The 19,712-nt window shown below is 37.8% G+C and overlaps 1 protein-coding gene across 5 annotated transcripts in view; it reads left to right on the top strand.

Moving 5' to 3' along the window:
• The window catches only part of nek10 (NIMA-related kinase 10), a 231,817-nt gene that overhangs the window by 167,468 nt on the left and 44,637 nt on the right, over nucleotides 1–19,712 (top strand). For 4 of the 5 annotated variants that reach the window (XM_069914024.1, XM_069914019.1, XM_069914020.1 and 1 more), the window contains 3 exons: nucleotides 9,461–9,515; nucleotides 18,880–18,923; nucleotides 19,028–19,168. In XM_069914024.1, coding sequence (XP_069770125.1) covers nucleotides 9,461–9,515; nucleotides 18,880–18,923; nucleotides 19,028–19,168 — 240 coding nt within the window. The remainder of the gene's footprint in view (nucleotides 1–9,460; nucleotides 9,516–18,879; nucleotides 18,924–19,027; nucleotides 19,169–19,712) is intronic. The other variant, XM_069914023.1, reaches the window with a different exon arrangement.

Genomic DNA, 19,712 nt, shown 5'->3' with positions numbered 1-19,712 from the left:
AGGAGCATACATGGGATGAATGATCTTTTCCCTGGAGTAGGATATTCTAAAGCTAGAAGGCATAGGTTTAAATAAGTGAAAAGTTTAAAAGGGATCTGAGGGGCAGCATTTTCACATAGGGAATGGTGTGCATATGACATTTGAGGCATTTTTAATGAAACTAAATATTTTTGGCCCATCTACTCACAGTCAAGCCCCTCTCAAAAGCATAGATGGTTCAACGATCCTGAAGAGCAATCCTGACATCAATTTTCAATGGAGGGAGCACTTTGAACATCTAAATCAAACCATCATATTTGATAGGAATGTGATTAACAACATTCCAAAACTGCCCGTGATGACAAAACCCTTAGCAAAATACCAACAAGTCAAGGGAGCCATCAAAACCTTGAAAAACAATAAGGCTGCTGGACTCGATGGAATGCCAGCTGAGGTCTACAAAATTGGTGGTAATCTGCTTCATTACCAACAGCATCAACTTCTCATCAAAATCTGGATAAATGAGGATGTAGCAGCAGACTTTAGAGACTCAGCAATCATTACTATTTACCAAAGGAACGGCAGTCAATCTGAATTTGGAAACTTTCGTGGAATTTCCATGTTAGCAACAGCAGGAAAGATCGTTACCTGCATCATGAATAACTGGCTAAATCATTTAAGCGATAAGATCCCTCCGGAGACACGAGCTGGTATTAGACCATCACATGGAGCAATCAACGTGATCTTCACAATGCAACAACTACAAGAAAAATGTTGTGAACAACTTCAACCTTTGTATATGGCATTCATTGACCTTACAAAACCCTTTGATTTGGTATCGAGGGAACTCCTATGGGATGAACTATCTACCTAAGGACATCCTGAAAAGTACATTCGAATCCTGAGACTCCTCCACGATGGCATGTTTGTCACTGAGGTGGTCAGCAATCATAGCAGTGAACCTTTTCAAGTCAAATCTGGAGTAAAACAGGGATATGTGATTGCCCCAACTTTGTTCATCATCTATATTGCAGCAATCACCCACATTATCAAGGATTATCTACCCCCAGGAATCAAAATTGTGTACAGAACTGATGGAAGACTTTTCAATTTTGCCCGTCTCAAGTCCACAAACAAGATATCCATGAGTTCCCTCATCTAGTTCCAATATGCAGATGACAACAGTGTTATAGGTCTCTCAGAATATCACCTATAACAGATTCTGACAGCCTTCGACCATGCATACACGAAACTTGGACTCGTCATCAATTCCAAGAAGACTCAAATCATTTACCAAACATCACTAACTGAGACAAATTGGATAGAACAATCAATTCAGATTGGTGAAACAACCCTGGAAAATGTGGACCACTTTCTGTATCTTGGAAGCCACCTCTCTATCAATGTTGACCTTAATGATGAGATCCAACATAGTCTTAAATGCACTGGAACAGCTTTTGGACGTCTCCGAATAAGAGTCTTTTATAATCGCGACATTTGAATGGACACCAAAATGTTAGTGTACAAAACAGTGGTGATCCCAATACTTCTGTATGCATCGGAAACCTGGAAAACATACCGACGACATCTGAAGGCACTTGAAAAGTGCACTTCGAAACATAGAAGAACTAAAGTCAGTGTACTAAATTAAGCAAAAACAACAAGCATTGAAGCCTAAATTATTAAGAACCAACTAAGATGGAGCAGTCATGTTGCTCAGATGGAAGGAAAACGCCTGACAAACCAAATCTTCTACTCCCACCTTAAAGAAGGCAAGCGTAAAAGAGATGGATAACAGAAGAGATTCAAAGATATCTTAAAATCCAACTTGAAGAAATGTAACATTGACATCAATAATTGGGAAACCAATGCTAGGGACTGGAAACTGGCAAAGCATCATCTAAGAACAGCTACTTTCAAAGCCAACAAAAGTGCAGAACTAGAAGAAAAGAGAAGTAAATGGAAAGAGAGGCAGCAACAACCAAAGCCTGATCTGCCATCTGGAACTACCTGTTTTGAATGTGGAAGACCTTTTGTTTGAATATTTTATTATGAGAATTTTCAATCAACATGCAGTCAAAATGAAGAATACTAAAAAAAATCAATAATATTAACAAAAAATTGATCTGCATGTCGATATTAAAGAAAGTGAGAAAAAAAAGAGTCAACGTGTGATTCAATTATTATAAAGAAAGAAAAATTACAGTAATACTACAAAAATGCAAACTCAATGTCCACTCACAAAGGGAGAAAAAAATAGAAAGAAGAATAAGAGGAATCCTCCCAACCCCTCCCCCCCCCCCCAAGAAACAAGAAAGAAGAAGAAAAAATAAGAAATCAGAAAGAATAAGAAAAAGATAAGATTGGCTTCACCTAGGATAAACCCCATTCCCATCAAGGGACAAATAACCTGACTTATCTAGGGTCCTTGGCACTGTGAGCACCAGGGGGAAGAGACTGGAGGGGGAATCATTAAAGATGTACCCCAGTGTACCTTGGGTATGAATTCCATATTCTTAAAAATACGTATTTGTTTTTGAGGTTATAGGTGATCTTCTCTAGCAGAACATGATTATGCATTTCCAGCAGGCTAAAAGTAGTCGGGAATCAGATTTCCAAGTAACTGCTATGCATTCCTGGCCACTGCTAAAGTGAGCTTAACGAATTTTAATTGCTATTTTGACAGCCTCATTTTAGGTCTTGTGACTTCTTAAATCCCCAATAAAAATAATTCAGGTGCCTAAGGATATTGAATTCCAGTAATTTTTTTTCCAGGACATTACCCAAATCGTCCCAGAAAGACCTCACTTTAGGGCATGACAAGGTTGAATGCAAGAAAGTACCTATTTTTTGACCATATCAAAAACAGTGATCTGACGTTTCCAATTTGAATTTATGTAACTTTTGTGGAGTAAGGAGTTATATTGCACCAGCCAATAGCTTAAATTAATCGTGTTAATCCTGCTGTCCCGACATAAGTCGGACCAGCAAAATGGATTAATTTCCATACCTGAAGTAAGGAGTAAATTTTTGAAAATTTTTTTTGTGCTCCCCTTTCGAACTGCAGTAAGGTTAGTGCTGGATCTAATTTGTCCCTTAAATAAAATCTTAACTGAAGTTAGCAGAAAAAAAGATGTATTTAAAACTCCATATTTATTCCTAATTTGCTCAAATGTCATAAATTGTCCCTGCTCATAGCAATCTTCAATACCCTTGACCCTTCTCTGGGACCAAATGTCCATGATTTTATAATTAATCATTAATGGATTATAGGTTATCTTCTCCAGGGGAACACAATTATGTTGTGGTTTTAGGTGAAAGGTTCCACACCCCCCCACCCCACAACCCATTCCCAATTTGACCATTAATTTTATTCCATATTGTAATACTATGCTTTAAAATGTGGAAGATATTTCAAAACCAAGATTGGGCTCATAAACCACCTGAGAGCCCATAAATAGATCAACGGCGCAAAGTCCATCATCCTAGATCTCGAGGGATAGCCACAAATGAGCTGCCGGAGGAAGTGGTAGAGGCAGGTATAATTACAATATTTAAAATACATTTGGACAGGTTTATAGATAGAAATGGTTTAGAGGGACATAAGCCAAGCTTGGGCAAATAGGATTAGCTCAAGTGGGCAACTTAGACAGAATAGACGAGTTTGATCGTAGAGCTTGTTTCAATGATCTGGAGCTTTATGGTTCTAAGGAGATAAGGGGATGAATTACATACTGCTGAATATTCAGTCTCTGGCCTCTTGTAGCCACATCATTTATGTGGTTGATGCTGGTAAGTTTCTGGTATGTAGTGACTCCCATGTCATTATGATGACTTGAATTTGCACAAAGAGTAGGTGGCTAGGTTTTGTAATGTTGAAAATGGTCATTCCCTGGAACTTGCCCATGAATGTGACATGGTGTAATCAGCCCATACATGAATATTGTTAATGCCTTGTTGTATGCAGGCAAAGATTGCTTCATTTTCTGAAGAGTTGTAAATGACTGAACCTTGAGATGTTTGCTAATGCTAATCAATTTCTGATCTAATAATGAAAGAAAAAAACAGGCAAACGAAGATGGTTGATCCAGGATGTTGCCCTGAGAACTTCTTGCATTGAAATCCTGGAACCGATTTGATAGATCTTCAGTAACACCAACCACCTTCCTTTGACATCAGTCTTTAATGCTCAGATTGGTTGATTTCAATTAGTCAAGATCTTATACTCTTAGCTCCCCTGCTGAATTTCACTCTTCTGTTGATGGTTAAACCAAGGCTTTAATGAGATTTGAACCTAGGCTATTCTGACAAAACCCATTCTGGATGGAGGTGATCAGGTTATTTTTGAATGTTTCTTTCTAATAAGACTTTTGATGTCACTTACTATCATTTTTACGATAATTGAGGGTAATCATTGGAAGGGCAAGAAAAAATATGGCTGTTGTAGAACACGTCTTCAGCATTATAACCAAGGTGTTTTGTGATTCCAGTGTTGTTTATCATTTATTCATATCACATGGAATGAATCAAATTTACTGAAGGTGGGCTTGCATGACAATTGAGATCATGACAAGGTCTAAGATGGATGATCCTTTGGCTGAATGTGTTTTCAAAATCATTCAGCTTTTTCCATGGTAGATATGTCATGGAACATAATGAATATCCCCATTATTTATAATGAAGATTTTCTCAGAGCTGTGTTTTTATATGAGGTGTGTCCAGACTTAGCTTTAATTTGATCTGTTAGTTATGGAATCATTCACTCTGACTAGTGTTGATTAATGTGCATTTGTAGCAGTTTTCTAGATTGGTTCCTCATTCTAAGATGTACCTGATGACCCACTTTTGTGATGCTAGCTCTTCCATTTTAGCACAATGGAAGATCTTCTCAATTCAAAGACAGGACCTTCCAACAATCACTCCCATTGATAGTGCCATGGCAGATTTATCTGGAGGGAAATTGGTGTTAAATTTGCTCACCGTAGACCAATCTGCAACCCATATCTTTCAGAGCATGGTCAGTGATAATGTTACAATATTTGTGGTAAACATGGAAATGTTTATTCATTCATTCTCCCTTTCAGTACTAATAAAACTTCTTCCAATATTGTTTAACATGGAGGAGTACTGATTCATCAGCTGAAGAAGAACAGTAGATGATGATTTGTTGGCAAAATTCTGTAAAGTTCCATGGGGATTGTTGAGGGGAATCAAGACCATTCAATCTCTTCTGTATACATTACTAGAGTTCCACCAATGATTTTTAATTGTGAAACTTGGAATGTTGAGCACAAAGTATGATTGTTTAGTTTGTGGGACAGCTCTCTAGATCAAAAAACAAGTAGGCACATTCATGGATGGGATTTTGCAGTGTCAAGTGCCTGGGGTGGACTTTGCCATTTGTGAATCTTTTGCCTTGATCAAAACCTGGTGGGTCTTTCCACTTTGAATCTTCATGTGTCTCAATGTTTTTTTTTGGTTACCACTGAATTACTTGCAACACCATCTCAGAAGGCAATTAAAATCTAAAGGGTCTGATTCTATGCTATATTCTGAAAGTCAATCCTGTTGTTCTGGGTCTACAGTCAGAGCAAGTTGACAATTTCAGATTCTTCATCCTGTCGGTTTTTATGAACTAGATTGAATGGTAATAATCTGACAGCTTCATAGTCACTATTACTGAGACTAGTTTATTTTTAAATTGTAATTTTCTCATCATTTAATTAACTAAATTATATAGCTGACATGACTGCATCTAAATCTCTAGCTGTGTATGTGGCTGATAATCAGGTCCAGATTATTACTTTAATTTAAAATAAATGGGTTTACACTTGTTTCAAAGTTACCAGTCAGCATATTCAAAGCAGTGAGATCAGTGGTTCTCTTTCACCCACAGACCAACTATAACAAACTCAAGGATCACCTGTGGGGGTGGGAATTGAGGAGAGTACTGGTGCACTCATGCCCTTTCCCAGGATATTTGTTTCATAATAGTGGGATTTTTGAGAATTTTAATTTTGTGTCATCAAACTTGATAACCTTGTTTTACATTGCTTGTTTATTATCGATCATATTTGACTTTGCCACATTGTCACAGACGAACTGCAATAAAAGTCCTAAAATCCAGACTGCTCGGGGATGGGTCAGTCTGGGTTTTATAGATTCTTGGGCAGTACTTTTAAAATTCAAATTTAAGGAGAATAAGGAAGAGGTGAACATGTAAATTTTGATCGTTTATTAACGAAACAATTTTTCATGGAAAACCATGTACAAAAAATAAATTTTTATTAGTTCATTTCCATTACTTCTGTGTATCTGTGGCACACGCAAACGTTTAAAAAGTTTGAGAGTTTTCAAGAGGTTCAGATACTCAGGTGGTCTGGATTCTGGCATCCAGATTTTTGGACTTTTACTGTATAACAAACCCTCAGAATTCAGGTTGAAAAATACTGAATTAAGTGATTGCATGGAGAGTTGTAAACCAAGCAAACAAATGTTCCATTTTTTTTATTTTCTAGAGCATACTTCTCTGTCTATTCACATAATACTACATTTAGAATGTAACATGCATGGAATTTTTTGACTTTTATCTACCGTAAGGCAGACAGAGGGTTGCCACTTTGTCCAGTGCCCCTCAGGGGCGACTGCTACAATCGCCATCCAAAGCAGAAGCAGTGCACCTCAATAACAGTCTTCAAGCCTGTTTTGATATAGCAGTACAATTACTTGTTCAATTCTCTTCAGTATGTTCAAAAAAATAACGTTTCAATAAGCTTTTTTTAAAGACTTTATTTAAAATTTTTCAAACAAAAACTTTTACAAAACCATAACATAAAAATTAAAACTAAAACTACAACTATCCCACCCCTACCCCCCCCCCCACAAACAAAATCCATATCATACTGTATCTTACATTAAGCAATTTATTCACACCTTCCAAACACATCTTCTCCCAGTCGGCCTGGTCAACATCATGTTAAATCATTTTCCCATTTAATCCTAGATTTATCTAAGTTTATTTTTTCCATAGTGTCTTGTAACAAGACACATATCTCTGAAATAAAACCCTTATCCGAAAAATGAAAAAACATAGACTCAAATTTTGTCAACTTAGGAATTTTCATTTCTCTTCCAAAATGTTCTTTTACTAATGCTCTAATTTGATAATGAACAAACAAAGAATTCCCTGAAATTCCAAATTTCTCTCTAAGTTGATTAAATTATAAAAATTCATCCTCTTCAAAGCAATCCTGCAATGATTTTATTCCTTTACTTTGCCAATTTCTTAAAAATCTATTATTCCATGTAAAAGGAATTAACTTATTTTAATATATTGGAGTCTGAACCCTTGGATCCAATTAATAAATTCCTTTTATTCTAAATCCCTAATAAGCGCTTCAGGAACGGTACATCATATCTTTGTAACAAAACAGAATTCCATTTAAATACAAATTGATGTGGACAAGATTCCGATATATCAGCCAACCTTGGGCCAACTAGGGGGACACATAACATCTAACGTACGATTAATAAATCTTAATTGAACTGCCTTGTAATAATTTTGGAAATGAGGTAATTGCAAACCTCCAAAGCATACTTCCAAGTCAATTTATGCATCACTACTCTTGCTAATTTTCTTTTCCATAAAAATTCTCAAACTACTTTATTTAAATCTTGAAAAAAAGATTTTGACAGGGGACAAGGAATCGATTGAAAAAGATAGTGGATTCTTGGAAAAATATTCATCTTAGTACAGTTTACTCGACCTAAAGGTTTCAATAAGTTTAAGGTGAATTGAATCACATGCATTTTTACATATATAGGAGCTGATTTTCTTTGTTACAGTGGAACAATTTCGTTTCCACGGCCATAAAATAATATGGCTGTGTGTTGATAGAGTGCCAAATCTATTGACAGTTGATGGTTCCTATCATAACAACAGATAATCATAACAGTCCAAGTCATAAAAACATCATAAAATTGGTTTTGTAGCAGCATCACAGTGAAAACATCTCGATGAACCACATTTCAAAATAAATAAAATAGTGCATGAAAAATAAAAAGACAAAAGAGGTCATAACTGTGGTTCATTGTTCATTCAGAAACCTGATGGCAGAGGGGAAGAAGTTATCCTTGTTATAATCTTAGATTTAAATCCTATTTGCATGCTAATTGCTTCCAGCTTGATACTTCATTATTACAGACATGCTCAAAAAATTGCAATTTTTTTTAATGTAGATGGCAGTAGTTATATGGAATGAGCAGCCAGAGGAGAATACAATTACAGTTCAAAAGGCATTTTGATAGGTGGTTAATTTTTTTTAGACACAACACAGTAACAGACCATTTTTGCCCATGAGTCCATGCTGCCCAATTAACCTACACCCCTGGTACGTTTCAAACAGTTGAAGGAAACTGGATCTCATGGGGAAAACCCACGCAGACATGGCAGACAGAGCATGATTCAAACCCCAGTCCCTAGCGCTGGCACTGTAAAGGCATTGCGCTAACCACTATGCCAACCATGCTGCCAATGTGGGCCTAATGTAGACAAATATGATTAGTGTAGATAGGCATCACATTTGGCATGGATGAATTGAGTCAAAGGTCTTGTTTCTGTACACTGTATAACTTTGACTCAACTCTTATAGTTCACTTATCGTTCAAGATGTGTTCCAAGAATAATAATGGAATTAGTAGTAAAAGGGAAGTTTTGCATATACCGATTATACAATGCTACAATGGCAGGAAACTGCACTAAACACTACTCTGCACACTGTATGTCAGGAATCTGGCACAAACAGCTTGTATTCTTGCACCAATTACTCACTCAAGGATCTGTGGAAGGGTTTTCAGTAAGGGCTTTTTGTAAGGACTTGTTGGACATGCAGATGCTGGATTTACTAGAGACAGACTAGTGATATCTGGATGATCTGTCAAACTTTGGAGTTTTTGCTGCCAGTAACCAACAACACCAGCAGCTGCACCACTCACTCCAGTCTCTACAGAGATAGCCTCCTTACATTGGAGAGGAGGGTGGGGCAGAGGGGAATGGGAGTGCATATGTATCTTTTGACTGTTTGGATAGGGAGCACACAAGAATGATAAGGAATATGTACTAAGCAGCATTTTAGTGTTTATTTTGCCATTTCTTTCAATTCATGATCATATTTCTAATGCTGTAAATTTGAAGAGGAGTTCTATGCACAAGACCAATTATAATTTGATAGAAATGGACACAAATAATCATTTATTGCATTGAACACCACAGTCTCCTTCTACAAAGTTACTGAGAAATGGATGGGATAGGATATTTGGAGAATGCATGCTAGAACTTGGGTGCGGAATGAGCCCACATGGCAAAGGTTCTCAACTCTGCAACACAATATGTACGCTTTCACCTTCTGTGTCTAGAGCAACCCTAAAGGATACCATTAATATAAATAAAACTTGTTCTCTTATTTTTCTTTACATCCTGCAGCTAATTTACCAAGAAGTATCAGTTACATTGGCTTACAGAGTCAACATGAGGCAGAGTAAGTATTCGGCACATTCGTTCTCTTTTGCACTAGTATATGCTTTCATAGAAATAGGAAGAGAACATTAGGAAATATCTCGATTTCCAAGAGATGGCTTGTAAATTTGTCAGAATCAATTGCATTCTTGAAATTGTCTACAAAATCATGTTGGCACAAAGCTTCCTGGAAGTTTAGGGACCATGTGCCAGGTTCAGGATAGGTTTGTCCCACTGAAACAGGGAAAAGATAGTAGAAAAAAGGGAACTATAGTTGACAAAACAGATGAAGTAGCTAGTTAAGAAGAAGAAGGAAGCATACATTAGATTTAGGAAACAGGAAGGGCTCATGAGAATTATATGGTAGCTAGGAAGGAATTTAAGAATGGACAAAGGAGAGTTTGAAAGGGGCATGAGAAGGCCATGGCAAGTAGGATTAAGGTGAACCCAAGGCATTCTATGCATATGTGAAGAACAGAAGGATGATGAGAATGAAGCTGGGGCCACTAAAGGATAAGGGAGACAACATGTGACTAGAGGTGGAGGAGTTAACTTTACTTCAGTATTCACCAGAGAAAAGCACATTGATCAGGATGAAGTTGGAATAGAACAGACTTATGTACTGGACAACTTTGAGATTAAGGAAAGGGAAGAGTTAGATTTTCTTAAAAATTAACATTGATAAATCCCCATGGTCAGAAATGATATACCCCAGGTTGGTGTGGAAAGGGAGGGAAGTGATACCGAGGCCACAGGGGAGGTACCGGAGGATTGGAGAATGGCAAATCTAGTCCCCTTGTTTAAAAAAGATAATAGGGAAAATCCTGGGAATTACAGACCAATGAGTTTTGTGTTAGTGGTATGCAAACTATTACAGAAGATTCTTAAGGATAGGATCTATGAGCATTTGGAGAATTGCAGGCTACTCAAGGATAGTCAGCATAGCTTTGTGAAGGGAAAAGCATCTTTACAAGCCTAACTGAGTTTTTTTGAGGAGGTAACAAAAGAAATTGATGAAGGTAGGGTGGTAAATGTGGTCTATATGGATTTTAGTAAGGCATTTGACAAGATTTCCTATGAGACACTTATTCAGAAAGTTACGAGGCATGGGATCCACAGAACCTTTGCTGTGGGTATTAAAAATTAGCTCTCATGTTGAAAGCAGAGAGAGTAGTGGGCGGAAAGTATTCTGTCTGGAGGTCATTAACTAGTGGGGTTCCCACAGGGATCTGTTTTGGGACCCCTCCTCTTTGTGATTTTTATAAATGACCAAGATAAATAGGTTTTCAGATGATACAAAAGTTGGAGGAGTTGTGGATAATGCTGAAAGTTTTTTGGGATCCTGGGCTTCACTAATAGGGGAATTGAGTTCAAGAGTAGAGAGATCTTGTTGCAACTCTACAAATGTCTGGTGCAACCACACTTGTGTTCAGTTCTGGTTTCATTATAGGAAGGATGTGGAAGCTCTGGAGAGGATGCAGGCGAGATTTACCAGGATATTGCCAAGATTGGAAAATAAGTCTTATGGTGGGATTTTTTTCTCTTTGGAGTGAAGAAGGATGAGAGGAGACTTATTAGAGGTGGACAGCCAGCGTCTTTTGCCTAGGGCAGGAATAACAAACATCAGGGGACATCTCTACAAAATGAAGAGAGGAAAGTTTGGGGGAGACATCAGGCAGTTGTGGGAGCTTGAAATGCTTTGCCAGGGATAATGATGGAGGCTGAAACATTAGGGACATTTAAGAGATTCTTAGACAGGCAGATGGATGAAAGAAAAGCAGGGTTATGAAGGAGGAAGGGTTTAGATATTTTTTTATTTGGTTGTATTACGAGCTATGTTTTAGTAAAATGGGATTATCACTAGAAGAGATAGTCAGGAGGGACTGAATGGGCACAGCTAACATTTTAACATTTCACGCAAGCACAACACAAGTCACAGCCCAGCAATAATTTAATATATTGGAAGAACTGAGGGAAGGTTTATCATAGTTTATTTCAGAATTTGATACACTTGCAAAGACATTGTGATTTTATTAAGGGAGAACCATTCTGAATGCTGGAGAGAAAACAGCTCTTTGAAATGCTCTTGTGGCCAGCCATTTTTTGTGGAATTCAGAGCAAAGCATGTTCGCTGAATGTCTGAGCCTTTCCGGTGAATTGACCTGTGCCAGGAGGGTTTTTTGGGAAGCAAAGTGCTTCATTTTGATTGTGACTAACAGTGGAGGTCACTTGGAGTGACTGCTTCACTTTTAGTGTGACTAGCAGTGAAGTTACTTGGAGAGACCAGTGCCAAGATCTTGGAAACTTCATGGAGGATGCTCAGTTTGAGCCCTGCCTACAAAAGGACCAGGAATGTTATGACAAGCTCGTGTGGATGGAAATATCTTCAAAGGCAACGCAAGGAGAATTTGTGAGTCTGTGGCAGCCACAACTCCAATCTTCCCAACAGTTCATTGTTAATTCCGGGCATCTAATTTCAAAGCCCTACGCTTCTACACTGAATTTGAAAGACTGAACTTTGGGGATAGAGTTAGTGTTAAGGATAGTTAAAAGTTTAGACTATAAGAATTAGAAATAAAATTAGTGTTTTAAAATCAAACACTATCTGCTTCATTGTCTAATGCAGCTCGTTACGTTTGGTTCATAGCAGTAGGAATATAAAAGAAGGTACAACATCAAGAGCAGAGGGCCTGTAGTGTTCTGTAATGTTCGATGCTCTAAATCCAGTAATACTGCATATTTCATAAGATAATTAAACATGCAAAAAGATAAAGTTTATGGTTGAAGCAGAAAGTAAATCACATCTAATATGAGAAAAACAAAATTAGGCAGAATAATTATCCTAAAATTATTGGTATATCATCCAGTCCTGTACATTTAAAATTCTCTGCCTCCTGTTTAAACTGCATTGTTGCCTCACCTTCACAACTTTCTCCAGTTCTATGATTCACAGAGAACTCATTCTAGTCCCTTGTGAATTTGCCAAACTTCTTAACATGAGTCTTTGAACTCTAGGTTTCATCTCATGCTTCTGCTTAAGTTCTCCATAAAAACTATTTTAACGATCAAGCATTTAGTCACCCCTTATTTTTCAGTTTGCTGCACATTTTTACCCAATGACAACCTATGAAATACACTGATTTTTTTTGTTACAAGTTCTATGTAATTCCAAGTTTGCTGTTGATGTATTTTTATAACTAATGTACTTTCATCACAACATACAGCCAGATTGTCCATAAATTACTGTTAAGGTTCTCAGCAGGTTGAAGCTGAAAGTATGAAAGGTAATTATTCCAAGTGATGAATGTGAAATATGGCCTGTTATGTCTCTGTTGTTACTTGGGATGCTTCTCAAATAACTTAAGAGATGCAAAATTCAAATAACAGAAAAAACTTTACTTACTGATGTCTTCTCCCTTCTCAGGATACATACGCCCCACAGTGGTGTACTACCATTATTACATTGAGAAGGGTGTAATCTTACCTGGTTACAAAATAGTTCACATTATCCTGACTATATAACATCCCTCCTTTTCAAGATAAAGAAAAATTAAGTGTTCTTTATCATTTTCTTTCCATTGCAACTTAAGTAATTGAACTTGTTTATTTACACAACTATTTTTTAAATAGTATCACACTGGCAGCAGTATGTTCCTTCACCATCTTGTGGATTTGGCTGTGTCTGTTGGGCTCTGTGTTACTGTGTTACTGGTACACATGTAGGTGATGTAGGTTGTTGTACTTCACCTGACAACTGCTGTGTTGATGTTTCGGTATTAGTGCTTCACTTGATACCTCACTTGATATTGGTATTACAAGTTTTGCTGGTATTAAACTTTCTGTTTCATCACATCTTGTGTTGGCAGGATGTGAATTCTGTTCCTTCTCAGATGATTGCCTGAGTCTGTCTCGACAATGTATGATCTTGGTGTCTCAGCTTTGCTGGGGTCCATATTTTCAACATTGCCTCTTGAATATCCACATGCTGACAATGTTTGTGCCTGTTTGTTATAATGCTGGTATCCTTCTTCTTATGTGTCAGCCAGTCTTCTCCTGGTCTTCTGGAGGATGTATTTTGCTTGGTAAAGTTGTTTTATATCTCCTGCCATTTAGAAGTTCTGCTGGGGACTTCATGTTAGTCCTTAAAGGTATTGCTCATAATGATAGAAGAGCTAGATGTGGGTCTTCTTTCGTTTCACGACATTTAACTAGTGTGTGTTTCAAAGTTTGGACTTGTCTTTCAATGGGGTAGAATGGGGATGATGTAGTGATAACAAACCCATACTCTGTAGCCAGCTTTCTGAATTCTTGTGATATGAACTGTATTCCATTATCACATATTACTTGCTCAGATAATCCTTGTTCAGCAAAGAGCGCTCTCATTTCTGAGGTGATAGTTGAAGCTCTCAGGTCAAATGGAAATTTAGAGTAGTAACAGGCTACTATTAAAAACCACTCTTGATTCTCAGTGAACAAGTCTGCTCCCACTATGTGCCATGGTCTGGCAGGTACTTCTGTGGAAATCATTTCCTCTTTGTTGTGTGTTTCTGTTGGTCCTTTAGGATAGTTTCTTCGTCTGGATCTCATAATTAATAGGAATCAACTGTAACTCCCGGCAGCTATCCAGAACTAGAATTGCTGGTCCATCTGGATCTACCACATAGAATGGAAAGAGGATGTTCTTTCCCTTATGGCAGTCATTGATCTTGGCTCTCCCTAGCTGCTTGATCATGGGTCCACCATAGGCCAATAATGTGACACTTGCTGCTCCATCCAATGCACCATCTTTTGGATACCCTTTTGTTATGTACTCTGAGAACATCTGGCAGTAGAGTGGAAGGACGTTGTTTTGCGATCCAGTATCCAGCTTCACCTTTAGGTTAAATATTATAGGTTTGTTCTGGATTGTCCTCTGTATTTGGATCCTTGTGTGCAACTCGCTTCCTTCTTTCATCTCACCTGACATTTCATAAAGGTGTATGGATTCTATGTCCAGTATCTGGGTGTCAGAATCCTCATTGTTTCCTTTTATATGGTGGATGATCTTGTCTTTTTTATTCACTGGTATTACTGCTTTCTTCATACCAGGCTTGTACACCTTTGCCCAGCAGTTTTGTTTACCACAGGCTCTACATTCAGAACTGTATGTGGGCCATTTGTTTTGGTCATTGAAGGAGTGTTGTCTGCTGTATTTTCTTCTCTTTGCTGTGGGTGGGTCTACATAGTGTTAGGTCTGCTTTGTTCATGAATGAGTGAGACAAACACCAGACTGAGTCGAAATCAGGGTTCTTTGTTCTTTATTACCGGATTGTAACACTTGCGACTAACAAAGTTAGTCGGAGAATGCATTCTGCCGTTATCAGCAAAATGGTGATTTTTTTATACCCTTGGATACATGCTTAGAACATCATCATATCATTACTTGTCCAATGACTAAAACTGTTGCTATCCTTTCCCTGCTAGCTTCCTGCCTCTCAATCCATCAATGTCTCTCTTATCTTGTAAGTACAAGGATGCATTTACATCTTGTTACAGCCCTGTACATTCCCATCTCATGATGTTTTACCTAACAGGAGTACAAGGACACCTCCCCTTCTTGTTACTGCCCTGTACAGGGTAACTCCCTACACATTCCCATCTCATGATGTTTTACCTTACAGTATCCAAGGGTATAAAAAATCACCATTTTGCTGATAACGGCAGAATGCATTCTCCGACTAACTTTGTTAGTCGCAAGTGTTACAATCCGGTAATAAAGAACAAAGAACCCTGATTTCGACTCAGTCTGGTGTTTGTCTCACTCATTCATGAACAAAGCAGACCTAACAATAGATAGGGATTTCATTTGCATCCTCATGGCTTCAAAGGCTCTGGTTGTGTCTATAGCTTCGGCCAGCTTCAAGCTATCCTTCCCCATAAGAGACTTTTGCACTTCGGGATGGGCACATCCCCGTATTAGTTGAAAGCTGGCTGCAGAGTATGGGTTATCACTACATCATCCCCATACTACCCCAAAGGTCATGGGTTCATTGAAAGACAAGTGCAAACTGTGAAACACACATTAGTTAAATGTCGTGAAACTAAAGAAGACCCACATCTAGCTCTTCTATCATTATGAGCAACACCTTTAAGGGCTGACATGAAGTCCCCAGCAGAACTTCTAAATGTAAGATATAAAACAACTTTACCAAGCAAAATACACCCTCCAGAAGACCAGGAGTAGTAACAGGCTACTATTAAAAACCACTCTTGATTTTCAGTGAACAAGTCTGCTCCCACTATGTGCCATGGTCTGGCAGGTACTTCTGTGGAAATCATTTCCTCTTTGTTGAAGATATTTTCTTCATCTGGATCTCATAATTGATAGGGATTCACATCCTGCCAACACAAGATGTGATGAAACAGAAAGTTTTAATACCAGCAAAACCTGCAACACCAATATCAAGTGAGGTATCAAGTGAAGAGACCACAATCACTAATACCGAAACATCAACACAGCAGGTGTCAGGAGAAGTGCTGCATTTTGCAGCAACAATTTTTAGTTTAGTGAGGAAGTTATCAATTGTTTCATCAATCTCTTGCATTAAGCCTTGAAATTCATAGTGATTAATTCTATGATTAGATGGGTTCAAGGTGAGAAGCAAACTTTGCAAATATCTGCTCTGGATCATTTTTTTCCACCTCTGTAAGCTTCCAGCTATTAAATAATTCATGGCCTTGCTCCCCTGTCCAGAGAAGAATATAACTGACCTTCTCCTCTGCTACTGGATTTTTACAAGAGCTCTTGAATGCTAAATTGCACTTCTGCTGAAACTTTTTAAACGATTCAACAGTGTCAACAGCCTCCCCGTCCATCACTGGGTGAACTGCTGTTGCTCCAGCCATTTTATTTTCAGTAATGTTTTTTTTCTCTTCTTCCCCTTTGTATTTCAGGGACTTACAATCAATTGTATGGCTTTATTCTTGTTCTCTTATCCCACCGCTGCCATTATGTTGTGTCTCTGTTGTTACTTTGGAGGGTTCTTAAATAACTTAGAGATGCAAAATTTTTTTAAAAAACAGAAGAGACTTTACTTACTGATGTCTTCCACCATGTCAGGAAATTGGTCACACACTCCTAGGCATATACGTATGCCCCACAGTGGTGCACAAGTTACTACAGTGAGAAGGGTGGATTGTTATGCAGTTACAAAATAGTTCACATTATCCTAACTATATAACATGGCCATCAACATTTGATCGAAAATGAAAGCAATATAATGCTGCATTGACTGGAAACCTTAACTTTGTTTCTCTTCCAGTTGCATTGATCCACTGAATATTTCCAAAACTTTTCAGATGCAGTCTTGTGTAACAATGCAAAATGTTAATTTAAAATGTTCTGGTTATTGGTTGGAATAATATCCCAACAACCTAGAAAATCTGACATTTTGGCTCTATTATCAGGGGGCTGGATTGGTGGTATTTTAAAATACCACATTTTCAGTTCATCAATGCAATAAATATTATCTCTTTCATTTCAAGTATACTTTGTAGTCTTTTTTTTCTTCTTTTAAGTATTGTTGGGCTGCCAGAAGAGAAATGTATATGAAAATAAATTTTATCAATGCCACCTAAAGATGGTACTGTTAATGGAACAAAATAATTTCTAATGATTTAACCCTAAAGTAAGGGGATTTATAATGGAGGAGATGTAAGAATTTTGGACTGTGCCTGAAGTGATGGTGGAGGCAGGGACTTTCATAAATTTAAATTTAAATAGGATCTAGCCACACACCTGAATCTCAAAGGCATAAATAGCTAAGGGCCACCAAATGCAGGAAACTGGGATTATTGTGGAGAGGTATATGTTAATGATAATGTGCATTGCCATATACATGAGATCATTTCATTTTGTGATGGATTATATCATATTTTATATTGTATAAAGATATGTATTTGAAGGAAATAGATTGTGGGGGTAATGTAAACAAATACAAACACTTCACAAAACAGATCTCATTTAAATTGCCAGAGCTTTGCTCAAGCCAGCCAGCCAGACAGTCCATGCTGTGGAGTAATGGATTATTGTTTTGAAAGCAACAGATGAATGGACTCAGAAGTTTGGGTCCAGTGCCGCAATCTGTCTGGTGGCATTTTGCTGTTCTAAGAAGGTCATGTAGTTTTGCAAGCAGAGAGAGAACAAAGACAAACAGGCTTTCTCTAAGAGAGAGAGAGATAACTGGTTTCTGCAGTCATGGCAAGCTGGCAGCTTGTTGAAATCCCATTTTGAAGACGGGTTGTGAGTTTGAGTTCAGCCTTTTGGTCCATACAAGAGGAAATGGCTGGCTAGAGTGTTTCACCTGAAATAAGGGAAACAAAAGGAACACTGTGGTGATCTGCAGAAGAGGTTATCATTTGGAAAGCCCTGATGGGGCAAGTTTCTGTGGCAAGACACTGAAGTGGCTGATCGGAGGGAATCAGTTTGTGGTGTCAAATGAGCAACAAATCTCTCTCTGAAACCAACAAGAATCTTCCTGAGTGGTGAAAATTCATAAATGTTAAATTCTGTCCACAGAATAAGAATTGCCTGATACCTGTGAACTTGGAGTGAGAAGTGAGATTGAACTGTGAATCAAATAACTTTTCTGAACTTATACACATTACATACACATGCGCTTATAATTAGAAGGGGGTTAAGTTGATAGTAATATGTCAAAGTTTGATCCTGTTTTTATGTTTAAAGAAAATTAAAAATTACTTTTGTTTAAGTAACTATTTATCTTGGTGAATTTCTATTGTTGCTATGTTTTGGGGTCCTCTGGGCCCGAAACAATTTAAAGTTCAAAAGTTAGAGTCACCAGGGCAGTTATACAATACAGAAGCAGGTCCGTTAGCTGTACTCATCCTTGCTAAGCAGTTGTTTGCCTGCATTTGGCTCACACCCTTCTAAACCTTTCCTATCTATACACGTCTAAACGCCTCTTCATAGTTATAATTATACGTTTTTTATCGGTTCCTCTAGCAGCTTGTTTCATATACCCACCACCCTCTGTGATAAAAGTTGATTTAATTATACTTTTAAATCTTTTCCCTCTCTACTATGCCCTCTAGTTTTAGACTCCTTCATCCTATGAAAAAGACTATAACAATTTATCTTGTCTCTTGCCACTCAGAATTTCATAAACCATGACAAAGTCACCCCTTGGCCACAAACTTTTCCAGCCTCTCCTTAAAACTCTAGCCCTCCAGTTATGCCAATATATTTGTGAATCTGTTCTGCACCCTTTCCAGCTCAATAACATCTTTAATAGCTGGATGACTAAAACTACACACAATGCTCCAAATGTGGTCTCACCAATATTATTAACAGTAGAAAACATGTTGACCCTGGTTTTATTTTGCAGACTTGGAAGAGAGGCAAGACAATCAAATACCAAACCTAGGCCAGGTAAATTTTTTTTGAAGGCACAATTACTGAAAAGCAAATATTTATTATTGTGATTGTCATTCTTGTTAAGATGACTTAGAATTTTCTTTGTCTTGCTTGTTTAGATCTCCTACAACTAGGCTCATTTCTACCATTGCCTTCAGTTGACATCAGAGCTTACTCGAAGAGAACAGGAAATGCCAGAAACTTAGGGTGGCAGTGTCATAGTTTACCAGATGTAGCGCTGCAAAGACTTAAGGATCATGGTAGTTATTTGAAATTATAGCCAAGGGAAAGTGAGGAGAGAAAAAATAGTGTCCAGAAACAAAAGATAAAATGTTAAGAACACAAGAAATATAAGCAGGAGTCAGCCATCTGGTCCATCAAGACTGCTCCACTATTCAATGAGATAATAGCTGATCAGATGACAGGCTCATCTCATCTCCACCTACCTGCCCTTGCCCCATATCCTTTAATTTCCATACGATGTAAAAGTATATTTACGGAGGGCACCTCCACTGCTTCAATGAGCAGCAATTTCCACAGATTCACCAACCTCTGTGAAAAGCAGTTCCTCCTTATCTCTGTCTTAATTCTACTACCCTGAATCTTGAGACCCTAGGTCTGGTCTCCCCTACCTATAAAAACAACATACCTACCTCAATCTTATCTATGTCTTTCATAATTTTATATGTTTCTATAAGATCCCCTCTCATCCTTCAAAATTCCAGCAAGTAGTCCCAGACAACTCAATCTTTCCTCAGACTAATCCCTTCATTCCTGGAATCAACCTAGTGAACTTCCTCTGCA

This window comes from Narcine bancroftii, chromosome 1 (genome assembly GCF_036971445.1).
Source record: "Narcine bancroftii isolate sNarBan1 chromosome 1, sNarBan1.hap1, whole genome shotgun sequence".
Classification (NCBI taxonomy): domain Eukaryota; kingdom Metazoa; phylum Chordata; class Chondrichthyes; order Torpediniformes; family Narcinidae; genus Narcine; species Narcine bancroftii.
The sequence above is the reverse complement of the archived record's forward strand: the minus strand, read 5'-3'. Positions and strand labels throughout refer to the sequence as shown.